The 15,648-nt window shown below is 55.9% G+C and overlaps 1 protein-coding gene across 10 annotated transcripts in view; it reads left to right on the plus strand.

The window, feature by feature from the left end:
• Positions 1 to 15,648, plus strand: part of RAP1GAP2 (RAP1 GTPase activating protein 2) — a 217,574-nt gene that overhangs the window by 175,126 nt on the left and 26,800 nt on the right. For all 10 annotated transcript variants that reach the window (XR_007911239.2, XM_051824520.2, XM_051824524.2 and 7 more), the window contains 5 exons: positions 74 to 127; positions 2,351 to 2,434; positions 9,090 to 9,190; positions 11,958 to 12,087; positions 13,985 to 14,140. Coding sequence is in view for 9 of the 10 variants with exons in the window: in XM_051824520.2 (XP_051680480.1) it covers positions 74 to 127; positions 2,351 to 2,434; positions 9,090 to 9,190; positions 11,958 to 12,087; positions 13,985 to 14,140 (525 nt within the window). In the remaining variant the exon portion in view is untranslated. The remainder of the gene's footprint in view (positions 1 to 73; positions 128 to 2,350; positions 2,435 to 9,089; positions 9,191 to 11,957; positions 12,088 to 13,984; positions 14,141 to 15,648) is intronic.

The following is a 15,648-nucleotide window of genomic DNA, read 5'->3' on the forward strand; positions in this document are numbered from 1 at the left end:
GCTTTCTCTTGGTGGGCACAGGCCTGCTCTGCCGTCACAGTCCCCCTGACTCTGTGATTCTCTCCCTGTCCAGGCCTTCTGTGATGACGCAGTGGGGCTGAAATTCAACCCTGTCCTGTACCCCAAGGTAATGCCCTCCCTAAACCCATTACCCAGGGCCTGGCCCCTTAGCACAGATTTGCACACCTGGGGCTCTGTGAGTGGCCCTGTGTGTCATGGTGGAGTTTTGTGGGGTGTCTGTGATAAGCCTCTATGTCTCCCTCTCTCCCTGCTCACCCCATCACAAACTGGTCACAGGAGAACTCATCCTCAGGCCTGCCTGGGTCCCCGGCCAGACTGACTGGCTCCCCAGCCTATTGTGAAGGTGGCAATGGTAGCCATGGTGTAGCTTCTCCTCCTTGTCCCAGCCTCTCCTCTCTGGGGCCAGCGCTGGGTGGGGCATGATCCTGCCTGGAGCTGGGGGCAGGTGCAGGTCCAGCCTGCTATCATGGAAGGGGTGAGGCGCAAGGGGCAGATGCCCACTAAGTAGTCAAAGCCAGACCCTGGCTCCCCGTGGTGTAGGTTACTGCAGCTCTGCCCTGTATGCCTCTGCCCAGCCTTGGTTTGTAAGCTGGCTGGTTCCTTAGAGCTGGCCTTTGACCTGTTATGATCTAGGGGTGTGGATGGGGAGGGGAGCAGGAAGAACAAGCCCACTCCAGAGCAGTCAGGGTTTGACAGGACATCTGTCTCCTATAGACAGACAACCCCGTGAAGTTCGCTGCAGGAGAAAATCCGGGGCACTGACACCCCCTCTGTGAGCCACAGGGTCAGGAGGGGAAGACAGCAGCAGAGCTGTGCTTCTGGGCTTCCACCGTGGGTCAGCGCGGGGCCGCTGAGGCTTGCTGGGGTTTGCCGGGGTTTCTTGGAGATCCAGCTCTGAAAAGCAGGAACCATGTGGTGAACTGTCTGGTGGGGCAGATAGGCCTCTGTGCCGGCCCGGATACCCAGAAGGATCCAATGGGACCAACACCTGCCACGTTCAGTCTTAGAAGCGGCTCTTCATCCACCTGCAGTGGCCACGCCTGTGCAGAGTCCCCTCGTGCCCAGAGCCCTTCCTCCCTCTTCAGCACCCGTCGACACTGCCCAGTAGTCCACTCCTCCCCACTGCCCATTTCCCATCCTTTGGACTGACCTCCCGGCCTTAGAATTAGAGCTGAATTAGTGAGGTCTAACCCAGCACAGAGACCTCACCAGAAAGGCTGGATGGTGCGCTGGCCGGGCTTGCTGTCACATCACGTCTGCAGACAGCGCCTGGCGACGGCCGTCAACTGCCCGGCCAGTGCGAGGGAAGAGCGGCTGCGTGTTTGTGTTTTCTGCGTTTGCAGGCCCACTTCCTCCGGCTGGGATGTATGTGTGTGTTTAAAGTTTGCAGAGTTAAGCCTCTCGGCCTTGTGCCTCTCCCTGGTTGGACAGCTGCCCCTCCCCTGTGACTTGGGACACGGTGCTCTCGCAGGGGAGCTGAGAAGTGTCCATCACCTGGATGCGCAGGGGGTGGCCACACATGCCAGTCAGCAAGTCGTGCCGGTTCATTCTGTCCCTGGCCTGACCCGTGCACGTGCCCCCCTTTCTCAAGAGGGTATCCCCATGGCTCAGGTCTTCTCTTTCCCAACACGTGGGGTCTGCTCTGACCTTTCTGGAACATTATGTAGATGACGGTGATGTTGATGGTAGCTTCTCTGTGCCCAGAACTCCATGACCCTGATCTCATTGAATCTTTGTGACCACGCATCTCCGTTTACCAGATGAGGAGACGGAGGCCAGGAGAAGTTAGGCAGCTCTCAAAGCTACCTGGGTAAAAGCAGGAGATTTGCAGCTGGAGTTCGGCGTTTCTGACCGCAGGCATCACGGAGAGTGAGATAGAGCCAGTGCTCAGGTTTTTAGCTTTGTGCTTGCCCCCGGTGTTGGGGGTGTTCCTTAGAGTGGTGTCATTCTGTGGATAACAGGATTGAAGTCTGGGCAGGAGCAGTGACTCCTTAGAACCGCAGGAGTACTGTTGAGTAGAGTGGGACCAGAACCACAGGCATCCTTGCTGACCGCGCTGGCCCCTGGCCTCACTTTTACCCCCCAGGTGAAACACGGGGTCAGTGCCCCACGTCCGGCTGGCCGGCGTCTAGAGGGGGTGGCGCGGATGACGCAGGCGAGGCCCTGGTGTTGGAGCTGCGCCCTGACTGCCTGCTTGTGACCCCCCCTTCCCTCCCCCTCCCCGTCTGTGGTGGGCGTCTCCTAAAGGCTCCTGTCCCCGCCCTTGCAGGCCCGCCTGCTCCTGGACCAGCGAGCTGCCTTGACTTGGTTTCTTTTCCATGTTTCCCAGGCTTCCCAGATGATCGTGTCCTACGACGAGCACGATGTCAACAACACCTTCAAATTCGGGGTCATTTATCAGAAAGCCAGGCAGGTAAGCGCGTGACTGTCCTGACCGCTCTACCCTACGGCTCCCCCACACCTCTTCCACCCCAGGCACAGGGCCCCTGAAACAGGGTTTTCCTTCTTTCTTTCTTTCTTTCTTTTTTTTTTTCCCTTTCTTCTCCCCAGCTCTGTGCACAGCAGGTTAAAGCCATGGCCTGGAGCACTGACATCCCATATGGGCACTGGTTTAAGTCCCGGCTGTCCCACTTCTGATCCAGCTCCCTGCTGATGTGCCTGGGAAGGCAGCAGAAGACGGTCCAAGTGCTTGGGCCCCTGCACCCATGTGGGAGACCCAGGGGAAGCTCCTGGCTCCTGACTTGGGCTGGGTCCAGCCTGAGCCATTGTAGCCATCTGGGGAGTGAACCAGGGGATGGAAGACCTCTCTCTTTCTGACTCTCCTCCTCTCTGTCACTTTGCCTTTTCAAATAAATAAATCTTTTCAAACAGAAGATTTATTTATTTGAAAGGCTGAATGGCAAGAGAAAGCGAGACAGAGAGAGAAAGAAATTTTCTACTTCCCAAAGCCTGGAGGCGGGAACTTCCTCCGGGTCTCCCACGTGGGTATAGGGGCCCAAGCACTTGGGCCGTCTTCTGCCTCCCCAGGAGCATTAGCAGGGAGCTGGATCAGAAGTGGAGTGGCTGGGGCTCAAGCTGCTACTCTGATATAGGCTGCCAGTGTCACAGGCTGCGGCTGAACCTGCTGCACCATGCACTAGGCCCCATGCACCAGGCCCCATGAACGAGATTCTTGAACATGCTGAGTCCAGCCGTCACATTTACAGTCTGAACCAGACCACAGGTGGCAGAATCTTTACGGAAGCCCGCAGATGGCGATGTAGCTGTGTCAGTTGCAGAGGGAATCAGAATAGGTAGAGGGAGTGGCCTGGCACCAGCTGCTCTGCCCTGGCTCACCCTGTCCCAGCTGGGAGTTTGCTTTCCCCCCAGCCCGCTGTGTGGGGCTCTGCGTTCAGGGATGTCACACCGGCCGCTGGGATCGGGCGTGCTGGAAGCATATACATCGTGGCAACTGGCCAGTGGTTAGCAAGCAGACCAGCGTACCCGACTCACCCTCCTCTGTCTCTGGCAGCACTCACGCGCGGCTCTGGAATTAGCTGGCCAGAATAACGTTTCTCAGAATGTGCTCTGTGAGATGCTTGTGTGGCGAGGTATGCGGCGAGCAGATGACTGGGGGTGGGGTGGGGCTTGGAGAACCCTCACTTTCAAGAACTCTTCCTAGCGGGGTGAGCCCAGCGTTCTCCCCACTTACCTGACGGCCAGCTTCATGTGTTCCCCACCTCTTTCCTGCTAGGACCTCCTTTTGGTCCTCCTTTTGGTCAGCTGAACACACTGTTGTCCCCTCGCGCGGGTTCTGTGAAGGGTGGTTGCACACCCCTCCACCTTTGCGTCCTCCGAGAGCCTAGCACAGCTCCGTGTATAAACGCGCCAGTCGTTACCGGGGCTCGTGAATGCCTGACACTGCTGGCCCTGCTAATGCAGGTCAGCGTATTAGCCGTCTTAGTTTGCATGACGGTGTCTTTCTTGGCTAGATGGTGGCTGATGGCCGTGTCTGAAAATATTAGCCAGTGAGAGACATGTGTTCGCTTAAAAACACTCTCATTAGGTGGGCGCGTTTAGGATCTCAGGGGCCAGCACTGATGGCTTTCCTAACACGAGGGAGATCATTCAGGTAGCCGCTCCGATTATTTTCACTTATTACATTTTTATTTGTACAGTGCTGCTGATGGAACCCCCCTGATTAAAGTTCTTTGTTGTGAAATTTACCAAAGCACACCTTAGCAGGTGATTATAATCCAGTGTTCCGGCAAAGTTACAGTTACTGGGCAATAACCGTCCACCCGGATAAGGAGTCTCTCTGTTGTTTATGTACCTGACGCTGCTGCTGCGGGGCGGGGAGAGGCAGGAAGATAAATTTTTTTTTTTTTTAAACTGGACAGATTGTTGGTTTTGCAAACCTACAGCTGGTGGACATTTAATATGAACACTGGTTGCATAAAAGCCCTGTGCCAGTCTTCGGCTATAAATAAGCTTCTCTAATGCTTCTGTTTGTCATGTGCGTGCTAACCATGGGGAGAGATGCAGAGGGACTGAGATGCCCTCCCTGAGTGCGCGGTCAAGCTCAAGGCCAGCCTGACAATAATGACCATGCGAATGCCAGACTGGCTGTGATCCTGGAGGAGAGAGAGGTGCGGGCCCTAGAACCTGCACTGCATTGCTTTCCTGATAGATTGGAAGCAGCTGCTCGCCCACACGCAGCCCTCATGACCCTGGGCAGAGAGGATGTTTGGCGAGAGTTGCGATGTAGATAAGGGATCAGCCAGCTCTAGCTATAAAGACCAGTTGGATCTGTTTCAGACTCTCTGGGCCTGGACGTCTCCACCACAGCAGCTCAGCTCTGCTTTGGTAGGGCAGTCACAGGCAACATGTAAATAGGCTAGCCTACTTTCCAGTAAAACTTCTGTGATAAAAACAGGCCGCAGGGGCTGGTGCTAAGGGGCAGGGGGTTACTCTGCCACTTGAGATACCAGAATCCCATATTGGAGCACTGGTTCAAGTCCAGCTGCTCTGCTTCTGATCCAGCTCCCTGCAAATGTGCCTGGGAAGGCAGAGGATGATGACCCAAGTACTTGAGTTCTTGCTACCCATGTGGGAGACCTGGTTGAAGTTGCTGGCTCCTGGCTTTGTCCTGGTCTGGCCAAATGTTGGTGCCACTTGAGGAGTGAACCAGCAGATGGAAGATCTCTTTTTTTCTGTCCCTCTCTTTCTGTCACTCTGCCTTTCAAATAAATAAACAAATAAGTAGATTAATCTTAAAAGCAAACAAAGAGGTAGCAGACCAGACATGGTCCAGAGGCCCTAGTTTGTGGACTTCACTGTAAACCAGTGCTTCCCAAACTTTACACATTCACAAGGCACTTTCAGCACCTTTGCCCTCTAGTTTGTTTCCTTATGTGCCACTGTTACTATTAACTGCTTAATACTTTCAAAGGTTTTTTGAAAAACTTAAATTGTTTCTTCAGTTTTTATTTTTTTAAGTTTATTTATTGGGGCTGGCGCCGTGGTGTAGAAGGTTAAACACCACCTGCAGTGCAGGGGCCACCGGTTCAAGTCTCGGCTGCTCTGCTTCCAGTCCAGCTCCCTGCTTATGTGCTTGAGAAAGCAGTGGAGGATGGTCCAAGTCCTTGGGCCCCTGCACCCGTGTGGGAAGCCTGGAAGAAACTCTTGGCTTCAGCCTGCCTAACCCTGGCCATTTTCTATCTTTGACTTTCAAAAAAAATAGAAATTTATTTATTTATTTGAAAGGAAGAATTAGAGAGAGAAATAATCTGTCCACTGGTTCACTCCCTGAATGGCCACAATGGCCAGGATCAGGCCAGACCAAAGCCAGGAGCAGGAGCTAGGAGCTTTCTCTGAGTCTCCCATGTGGGAGGCAGGTGACCAAGGACTTGGGCCATCTTCTACTGCTTTCCTGGGGTATTAGTAGACAGCTGGATTGGAAGTGCAGCAGCTGGGACACAAACTGGCAACCATATGGGATCCTGGTGTCACAGGCTGTAGCTTAGCTGATAGTTTATTTATTGGGGCTGGCGCCGTGGTCCCAAACACTGGTCCCAAAAGTATTTATTACCAAAGAAATTATGTAAATTTATGTAATTCTTAAGCTGTAAAACTAGTGTCAATTGCCATGAAATGAAAGTGAATCCAAAAAGAAATACGTTCAAATCATCAAAATAAAGCTATTGATACCTGCTAGATTCTATTGCCTGTGAAGGCTCGGAAGCCATGGTCTGTTCCTCTTTGTTCTAAGACAGGTGTCAGGGAAGTGTTGAGGAGTCACCTACGGGAGACTCCTGGAAGTGCTTGGACAGATGGGCGTGCCCTTGAGTGCAGCCGGTCCCTGTGCTCCGTGGGTATCTGCAGAGCCTGCTGCCGTTGGGATCCTGCCGCGGGGCTGAGCTTGTTAATCACACAGGGCTAGTGGTGTTGTGGGCCTGGCGCTGCCTGCGGAGCTGGCTTTCCACATGCAGCAGTGAGGAGGAGTACAGAGTGAGCTCCTGCACCCTGCCCGGTTTCCCCCGAGCTCCTGCGCAACATCACAGCCAGGGTCTGGACGGTGGTGCAGTGCCCAGGTCTTACCCACATTTCCCTAGCCTTACACGTACTTGTTGTGTGTGTGTGACGCTGTGTGTAATTCTCTAAGTGTAGGTTCTGTGGTCAGGACACAGAAGTCCCCTGGATACCACGCCCTCCTCCCCCGGCTGCCTCTGCTCTCCCTTCTCCCCTGCAGTCCCCACAGGGGCGACCTACTAATCTGCTCTCCAGTTTCAAAAAGCTTTGTTATTTAAAACATGTTGTATACATTTGTTACATCAAAAATGTAAGTTACATACACATGTACATGTTATATACATTTGAACTTTTGAGATTGGCTATTTTCGTTTTTGTTTTAAAAATGTATTTATTTGAAAGACAGTCCCCAAATGGCTACAACAGCGAGAGCTGCGCTAGGTCAAAGCCAGGAGCTTGGAACTCCCTCTGGTTCTTCCACATGGGTGGCAGCGGTCCAGGTACTTGGGCCGTCACCTGCCACCTGCCCAGGTACGTTAGCAGGAAACTGGCTGGAAAGCAGGGTAGCTGGGACTCGAACTGGTGCTCCGAGACGGGATGCTGGTGTTGCCGGCAGTGGCTTACCTGCTGTGCCACAACACTAGTCCTGGGATCGGCTGTTTTCTGCTCTGTGGCATCCGTCCGGGGTCTTGAGTGTATCAGCAGTCAGCATCTCTTTATTGCCGAGTAGTATCCGTGGCATCAACACACCGCAGTTTAAGTGCTCACCCTCTGAAGGACGCCTGAATGGCTTCCAGCGTGGGACTGTGCTGCAGAGAGCTGTGGGGAACACTTGCAACTTGAGTTTTCACGTCTGTGGGATGAGTGCTGGGTTGTACGGTAATTCATGTGGGGTTTGTAAAAACTGCCCAACAGTGTGGGAGGGGTGGTTCCCTCTCCAGCGCAGCAGCGAGCCCGCGTCTCCCTGGCTGCGCCAGCCCCCGGGGCGTGAGGCCAGTTGGTGCAGTTTTTGCTTTAGCCGTGCTGATGGCTGCTAGCGCCCACTCCGTGGCTCGTGGTGCTGGACATCTTTCTGTGTGCCTGTCTGCCGTGTGTGTGATCTCTTGGGTGGAAGGTCCATTCTTGTCTTTGGACCATTTTCTAACTGGATTTTTCCCTTACTGTGGAGTTTGAGATTTTTTTCTGGAGGTATAATCTCATACCATGTAGTTTGTGGTAGCATGTGAATTATAGCCCAATAAAGTGTACGAGTCAGTGGTTTGTGGTAGGACCACAGAGTGGTTCAACAGTCTTCACTATCTCATTCCAGAACATTCCCTCAGCCCCTGAGGAAACCCAACAGCCACCTGCAGTTGCTCTCAGCCCTGCGCCCTTTGGCTCCTGGCCCCCATGAATCCACTTTCTGTGTATGGACCCATCTGGTCTGGACCTTTGAGAAGTGGAGTCACACTTACCATAGTGGCCTTTGAGGCTGGCCTCTCTCACTCAGCGTAACGTTTTCAAGGCTCACCTGTGTCAGGGTCCTTATTTGTCACCAAATAGTGTCCTGTTGTGCAGAGTTCACGCTGTGTTGATCCTTCCGTCAGCTGATGGACGCTGGGACGTCTTCATTTTTGGGCTGCTATGAAGCGTGCTGCTGCTAACATACGTGTGCACCTTTTTGGGTGGAGTTTTCATTTCTTTAGAGTTAGCGGGTCATATGGGAAGTCTGTGTTTAACCTTTTGAGGAACTGCCACCCTTGCTCAGGGTGGCTGCACCATTTTATTTACTGATTAATTTTAATTTGAGAGGCAGAGAGAGTACACTCCCACTCCCACTCACTAATTCATTCCCCAGATGCCTCCGGTAGCTGGGGCCAGGCCCTGCCAAAACGGGGAGCCAGGCACTCAATCCAGGCCTTCCATGTGGGTGGCAAGAAGCCAATCACTTGAGCTTTCCCTGCTGCCTCCCAAGGTGTGCGTTACATGCACCTGGAGTCAGGATCCAGAGCTGGGTGTCAAAGCCAGGCTCTCCGATGTGGGACAGGGACGTCTTAGCTGGCGTCTTAACTGCTGGCTGAGGCTCCGCCTCTGACCGTACCACTTGATGTCCCCCCCAAGGGTGAATGAAGTTCCAGTCTTCCCTATCCTCTACGATGCTTGTTACCGCCTTTCTTTGTAGTCGTGGCCATGCTGGTGGGTGTGAAGCAGTGTCGTGTTGAGGTTTGGTCACTGCAGGCTTGTCGAGGTTCTGTGTCCCGCTGCTAGCCCCTTACTGGAAGTCCACTTGCCAGTTGTCCAGGGATGGATCCTGTTTTTGGCATCCAATCTAAGAACTCTTTGGCTCAGCTTTGCTATCAAACTGACCAGCGAGTTTGGCTCAACAAAAAGACCTCAATAATAGCCCAGGGGAGCCCGCTCCAGTGGGCCGTCAGGTGCTTCTCCAGTTTGGACAACTATGGCCAGTGTTATTCGGGAGACAGGGAGGAAGGGAGGTCGGGATCAGGTGTCTGGGCAGCTGTATTCCCGGCATCAAGCAGGCTTTTCTTGACCCCTGCCCCGTCTCTGATTCTCTGCAGACCCTGGAGGAGGAGCTCTTTGGGAACAACGAGGAGAGCCCAGCTTTCAAGGAGTTCCTGGACCTGCTGGGGGACACGATCACACTGCAGGACTTCAAAGGGTGGGTTTGCAGCCAAGCGGTGACTCCAGCTGCATTAAAAAAAATTATCTGAAAGGCAGAGTGATGGGGGTGGGGAGAGCACTTCTATCTGCTGGTTCACCCCCAGATGGCTGCCATGGCCAGTGCTGGACCAGGCCAAGGCCAGGAGCCTGGAAGGCTATCTAGGTAGCCCACACAGATGGCAGGGGCCCAAGTACTTGGGCCATCATCCTCTGCTCTCCTAGGCGCATTAGCAGGGAGCTGGATTAGAAGCCGAGCAGCTGGGACTTGAACCAGCACTCCTATGGGATGCTGGCATTGTGAATGATGGCTTCACCTGCTGCTCCACAATGCCAGCCCCTACCTGCGTGTGTCTCCATTGATGAGGTTCTAGGAGGGGCAGGGGGCACACAGCTCAGTTCTTGGGAGAGCATGTGGGAGTTCAAACACACACCCAGAAGATGTGGATTTGTTCTCCGACATGTGCTCAGCCCTCACTGACCTGCACGTGAGCCGGTGGTCCGAGGATAACCCGCCTGAGCCAGTGGTCCGAGGATAACCCACTGTGGCAGAACATCTGGAAGGCACTGAGGTTCAGCCTTAGGATATGCGATGGCAGTGCCTCCCCCCACGTGCGCCTTCCTAGTTACACTGGGCTCAGATAGAGCGAAAGGAATCCATCCTCCACGCCACTTACCTGCCAGGCATTCAAGAAACAGAGCAAGCCCTGTGAATTTTGGGGGAGAATGACCCATTTTAGATACTGTGCAGAGAATGGATCATTAAGAGTTTATGCAGATATAAGCTGCACGTGATGATCTCAGATGCTGTGAGTGCAGAGAGAATGAGAGAATGAGAGAATATTGGGGCTGGAAAACTCCAGCCCTTGCTTTCTGCAGAGGGTACATTTGGCCAGCCAGGTGACTCAGGCCCTGGGATACCCCCCACTCACCCCCCCGCCCTAGCAGCCAAAGCAACAGGAACCCCAACCAGCAGGCGTGAAAGCCCAGCGTGCGGCACACAGAAGGAGTTCAGGAACTGCTTTCGTCCCCTGCTTCCCCCTCTCCACTGTTTCTCCTTTTCCCTCTTCCCCCATCTTCACCAGCTGCAAGATCATAGCTGCTGCCCCTGGGCTGAAACCCCAGCCCCGCCACTTTTTGGCTCTGTGGCTTTACCTCTGTGGCCTCAGTTTCCCCATCAGTGCAAAGGGAGAGGAACGTGGTCCCGACCCCGCGAGGTTGTTGAGGACGTGGGAACAGGCCGTGTGTGGGAAGCACCTCAGCGAGCACCGTGCACCGGTGCAGATCGTGCCATCCCGTCCCTTCGTGTCACAGAGAAAGGACACCGAGGGTGAAAGAGGTTGAGTCCTATGACCGAGGTCACGTGCTGACTTAGTGGCAGAAGCAGGAGTGGAACCCGGGGCTCCTTGACTCCCAGCCCAGCATCCTGCTGGGTTGAACAGACTTTCTGGCTTGTGTTACACAGCTGGGGCACTGACATCCAAGTGCCTGTGGCTTTTCCTTTTCCTTTTTTTTTTTTGTTTAAAGATTTGTTTATTTAGTTGAAAGAGTTACACAGAGAGAGGAAGAGACAGAGAGAAAGAGGCCTTCCATCCACTGGCTCACTCCCCAAATGGCTTCAACGGCCAAGGCTGGGCCAGGCCAAAGCCGGGAGCTGGAAGCTTCTTCCAGGTCTCCCACCTGGGTGCAGGGACCCAAGTACCTGGGCCATCCTCTCCTGTTTTCCCAGGCACATTAGCAGGGAGCCAGATTGGAAGTGGAGTAGCTGGGACTTGAACTGGCTTCCATATGGGATGCTGGTGTTGCAGGCAGAGGCTTAACCCACTGCGCCACAGCGCTGGCCCCTATTGCTTTGTCTTAGAGGAAGCTGCACCTGCATTCTCTTGCCCCTGATGAAGCCATGTTTCTGTAAAGGCAGAAGAGACAGCTCCTGGAAGCCCTCCCAGTTCCTTCTTTGCTTTCTTTCCCACTTGTGGAGACATGGCTGGAGAAGGGGCCTCTGGGAATACCTCCAAGCTGTCCAGTGCCGCGCTGGGGCTGGCGTCTAGCATCTGCCACTCTCCTGGCTGACTCTGGATGCTCCTGGCTGGTGGTCTTGGCTCTGGGATGAGGGCTTGGCCTTGGTGTTGCAGGGACTAAAGGCCTGTGCCCATCCTTGTGGGGTGGGACCAGCACTTGTCTGGGATTGTGGATAGTCAGCCTCCCTCCCCACTTGACTGTCGGTGTGGAGGGGACACAGCCAGGGCTTGAAGTGGAGGTTCTCCCTTTGTCTTACTGTTTTTAAAATTATTTATCTTGAAAGGCAGAGACAGAGACCTCTCACCTGTCAGCTCACTCGCCACATGGGTGCAGCAGCCAGGGCTGGGCCAGACTGAAACCAGCAATGGGGGTTCCATCCAACCCTCCCACTTGGGTGGCAGGGACCTATCCCCTTGAGTCATCATCTGCTGCCTCCCAAGGGTGTGCATTAGCAGGAAGCTGGAGTCGGGAGCAGGAGTTGGAACCTGAACTCAGGCTAGGAAATCATAGGAGGCAGGCAACGGGAGAGGTGTCTGAATCGCTGCTCCCAACGCCCTCCCCTTTGTCTGTTCAATGATGGCTTCCTGGTTGGAACCTGGGGCCAGTCTGCCAAGAGCACGATCCTACTCGCTTCTCCCACGTGGCGACCCCTCCCTCTCGCCTCTGCTGTGTGCAGCCTCGGCACGGCGCAGCGAGTTGTCTGCCGCTCACTGTCTTCTCCCCCTGCCCCTGCCCTGTTTCGCTGACAGTTTCCGCGGAGGCCTGGATGTGACGCACGGGCAGACTGGGGTGGAATCCGTGTACACAACGTTCCGGGACAGGGAGATCATGTTTCACGTCTCCACAAAGCTGCCATTCACCGAGGGAGACACCCAGCAGGTACCAGCCTGGGAGGGCTCCCGGTGAAGGCTGGTCCCCCACCCCAGCCCAGCCTGCCCCGGGGACTGCGGCCCCCTCCCCGCTTTGGTAATAGAACAATCCCCTGTTCTGTCACGTGCCTCCCCTGGCCAGCTGCACCCCAGCAGCCCCATGCAGGAGGCCAGGCCATAGGGAAGCCACAGCCCAGGGGGGTCTGTGTCTTTCTTAAGGTCTTCCGGCTGATGAGGGCGGAGCAGAGCCAGGGGGCCCTGATCATGTAGGGTGGTGTCCACAGAGGGCTGCTTAGGGGTGTGTGACCCTGGGCAAGCTGGTTACCCCCGTGTCCTCATTGTTCTCGTCTGTGAAATGGGGACGGCAGCCCCTCCCCGAGGGGCTGTTTGGGGGTTCCATGAGTGTCTGAGTGTGGCTCATGCACAGCCTCCCTTCCTAATGGCCCTGGCTATGCAGGCTGCTGGCCTTTTTTGGCCTACCTCCAGCCGGAGCCTCGTGAAACGCTGTGACTGCAGGAGAGCCCCTCTCACCGCAGCTCGCCCGCTACACCTGCTACGGGCAGGAGTCTGGCCTCTGCTGGACTGGGGCAGCCTGGGTGGGACCCAGGCATCTGGTGTTTTCCTGCTGCCTCTCAGACTTGCAGCCCTGATGGCCACACAGCCCTGGGAAGGGCCTCTGGAGCAGTGGCCACTCCCTGCAGCACGGTTCGCCCCCTCCCATGTTTGGCCCCTTTCCAGTCTCGGGGGCTGGGGGGACCAGAAGGGCGGTGGGCCTTTGTGCGGGCTCTGACCTCTGTGTTTGCACCTGGGGAGGGAGCACTGATGTAGACTTGGAAGCATAGCGCCTGGCTTCTTAGGGAAACAGGAAACTGGCAAGGGAGGTGATGCTTGATTTGTCCCCCATACACTGCGTGTTCCAGAGGCAAGTGAGAGGATTCTCCCAGTGTCCACAGTGCCCTCCTGTCCCTGTCCCCTCCCAGTCCCTCGCCTGCTGCCCTGCCGGGGGCTGAGGCTGGCTCCAGGGCCCTTTCAGCTTCCCGTGTGTTAGCTGGGGAGTGTACCTTGGCACAGAGCGTGGCTCTTGGCAGGGACTGAGTCAATATTAGTTTTCTCTTCCTAAGAAATGGGAGGACGTGTGGGGAGTAAGTGAGGTGATTTATGGAAAAGTGCCCAGCGCGACGCGCGGTGCAGAGCAGGTGCTCGGCAGATGAGAAACTCGCTGTGAAGGACCTGCATGCAGTAGGTGCTTCATAAAGGCACAGGTGCATAGCAGGCACCCAGCCAGGACTTGTGGACAGGAAGGGTTTAACCTTGGTAATCAGGCATGTGAACAGCCCAGCACGGTTCCTGACACACAGGGAGTGCCTGGTGGGGCCGAGGTCATGTGGGCGCAGTGTGGGGCGGGGCGTGGGCGTCCTCCTCTGCCCCACTTCTGACAAGCCAGGTGAACAGTGCAAGGCTGTTTTCCCATTCCTGCTCATCTACATTCCCACCTCCTCCTCCTTCAGGAAGCCTTCTCAGGTTGCTATCTGATTGCACTCCCCTCCCTCTCTCCCCAGAGCAGTCAGTATCGTGTTAGCTGGCTGGCGGCTCTGGCAGTGTTCTCGGGGGGCTGCACCCGTGCCTGTGTTTCTCCTGGACCGGTTACCTGCCCTGCCAGGGCAACACCAGCCTCCCCTCTGCAGCAGTCTCCCGAGGTCAGGGTTCTGCGTGCTGTGGCGCTCGGGAAGATGAGGGCATCGCTCCGTTCTGTTTCTCTTTGGTGGCTTCTAGCGATGGAAGGAAGCAGGTGCCCGGAGGGCGTGGTCTCAGACTCACAGGGCTTCGGTGTAGAGAGAAGAGAAGCCGGCGTTGCCCGCACAGGTCGTTCCCGCCTGGCTTACGCTGCCTGAATGCTTTCTGTTTAGCTGCAGAGAAAGAGACACATCGGCAATGACATCGTGGCCATCATCTTCCAAGAGGAAAACACTCCGTTTGTCCCGGACATGATCGCCTCCAACTTCTTACACGCCTACATTGTCGTGCAGGCGGAGGCCCCGGGCACAGAGACGCCGTCCTACAAGGTAAGGAGGCAGCCTCCCTGGGTGGAGCACACGGGGACTCACCGTGTCGCAGGTACTTGCTCGTCCGCCCCGCTTCCCCAGCCTGGTGCCCTAGCCGTGGTGTGAGTGGGCTTCCAGGGGCGCTCATGCTCTGGGGTGCGGAGTGGGACTCTGGGTGCTGCTCCAGGCAACCTCCCAGCCATTCAGCCCACGGGGCGGGGAGCCCTGAGCGCCCATGTTTGGGATCTGGTAGTGCTGTTGGCCAGAGTGAGGCTGAGCTGGAGCAGAGAGAGTGGACCGCAGGCTCAGGAGGGCACAGGAGGATGAGTGGCAGTCCAGGAAGGGCGGAAAGAGCAAGGCAGATGCTTCTGGGGAGCAGGGTGGGAGGAGGCCCCGGGGGAGCCCCTCTGATCGGCTGTCTGGACACTGATGGGTCTGAATTCCGAGACTTGCCGGGAGGCAGGGGTGCGAGCACCGGGGTGGAGGCAGCCCTGCCCAGCCCCTCCCAGTGGCCGTGGTGTGTGACGCTGTGATGTCATGGTTAGACCAGGGCAAACTGAGGGTAGTAACACAAAATTCACATCATCTTTTAAAGCCGAGAGTGAGACTTAGAGGACCACACAGCCCCTACCCCCTGAAGGGAGCTGATTTTTTTGTATGGCCATTTTCCTGTTCCTGTTCCTCTGACGCTGGCAGCTTTAGCTGTCATGGTGTGGGAGTGCTCCAAAGGCTATGGGGTCACCTGCTTGGATAGAAGTGAGCATTTCCCTCAAACAGGTGCTTGGTCTGTGGGTGGAAGGGAGCTGGCTCGATGCCAGATGAGTGGGCCACTAGGCTGGGGCAGGGCACGGGGCAGCCTGCAGGGCTGTTCTGACCCCAGGGGAGGGATGGAGAACCGCCGAGTGCAGCTCCGCTGCTGGGCAGCTCGGGTAGCCAGCTGGTTGTTTTAGCAGCCACTGAGGGGGTCCCCCGGGCTGGGAGGGCGCCTGGGCCCTGCCTGGGTCGTCCGCACGCTTATTGTCTGCGGGCAGAACGTGGCCTCTTGAGGACGTTGGGTGTTGGCTTTCCACTCCTCCTAGGGACTGGATCGCAGAGAACTGGATTCGCCACTCTCCTAGGGCTTTTTATCAGAGTGAGCCAGCCATATAGAGAAAGACCAGGGTCCCCCAAGGTACCCCCCACCCCGCTCTGGCTTTGTTGCCACAGGTGTCTGTCTGGTCTCCAACTGCAGTCTGTGGTCCAAGGCCAAGCACCGTCCTGTGAGAGGTGGCAAGGAGCTGAGTTCCCAGGATGTGGGATCTTGGCCTTGTGTTCCACCTGCCAGGCAGGCACCCAGGTGGGAGGGCAAGGCCTGTGACTGGGGCCAGGGAAGGAGAGCCTCCAAGGCACTGCCCAGAGCGCTGTCCATCCGTGCCCCTGGCAGCACCCCAGGTAAAGTGCAGACTGTGAGGGGAGCTGGTTAGATCTCCAGAGAGCCTTCACCGACCCCTGAAGGCTTAGGGGCTAGGGCAGAGGAGGGTGGGACTTCA

This window comes from Oryctolagus cuniculus, chromosome 17 (assembly GCF_964237555.1).
Source record: "Oryctolagus cuniculus chromosome 17, mOryCun1.1, whole genome shotgun sequence".
Classification (NCBI taxonomy): domain Eukaryota; kingdom Metazoa; phylum Chordata; class Mammalia; order Lagomorpha; family Leporidae; genus Oryctolagus; species Oryctolagus cuniculus.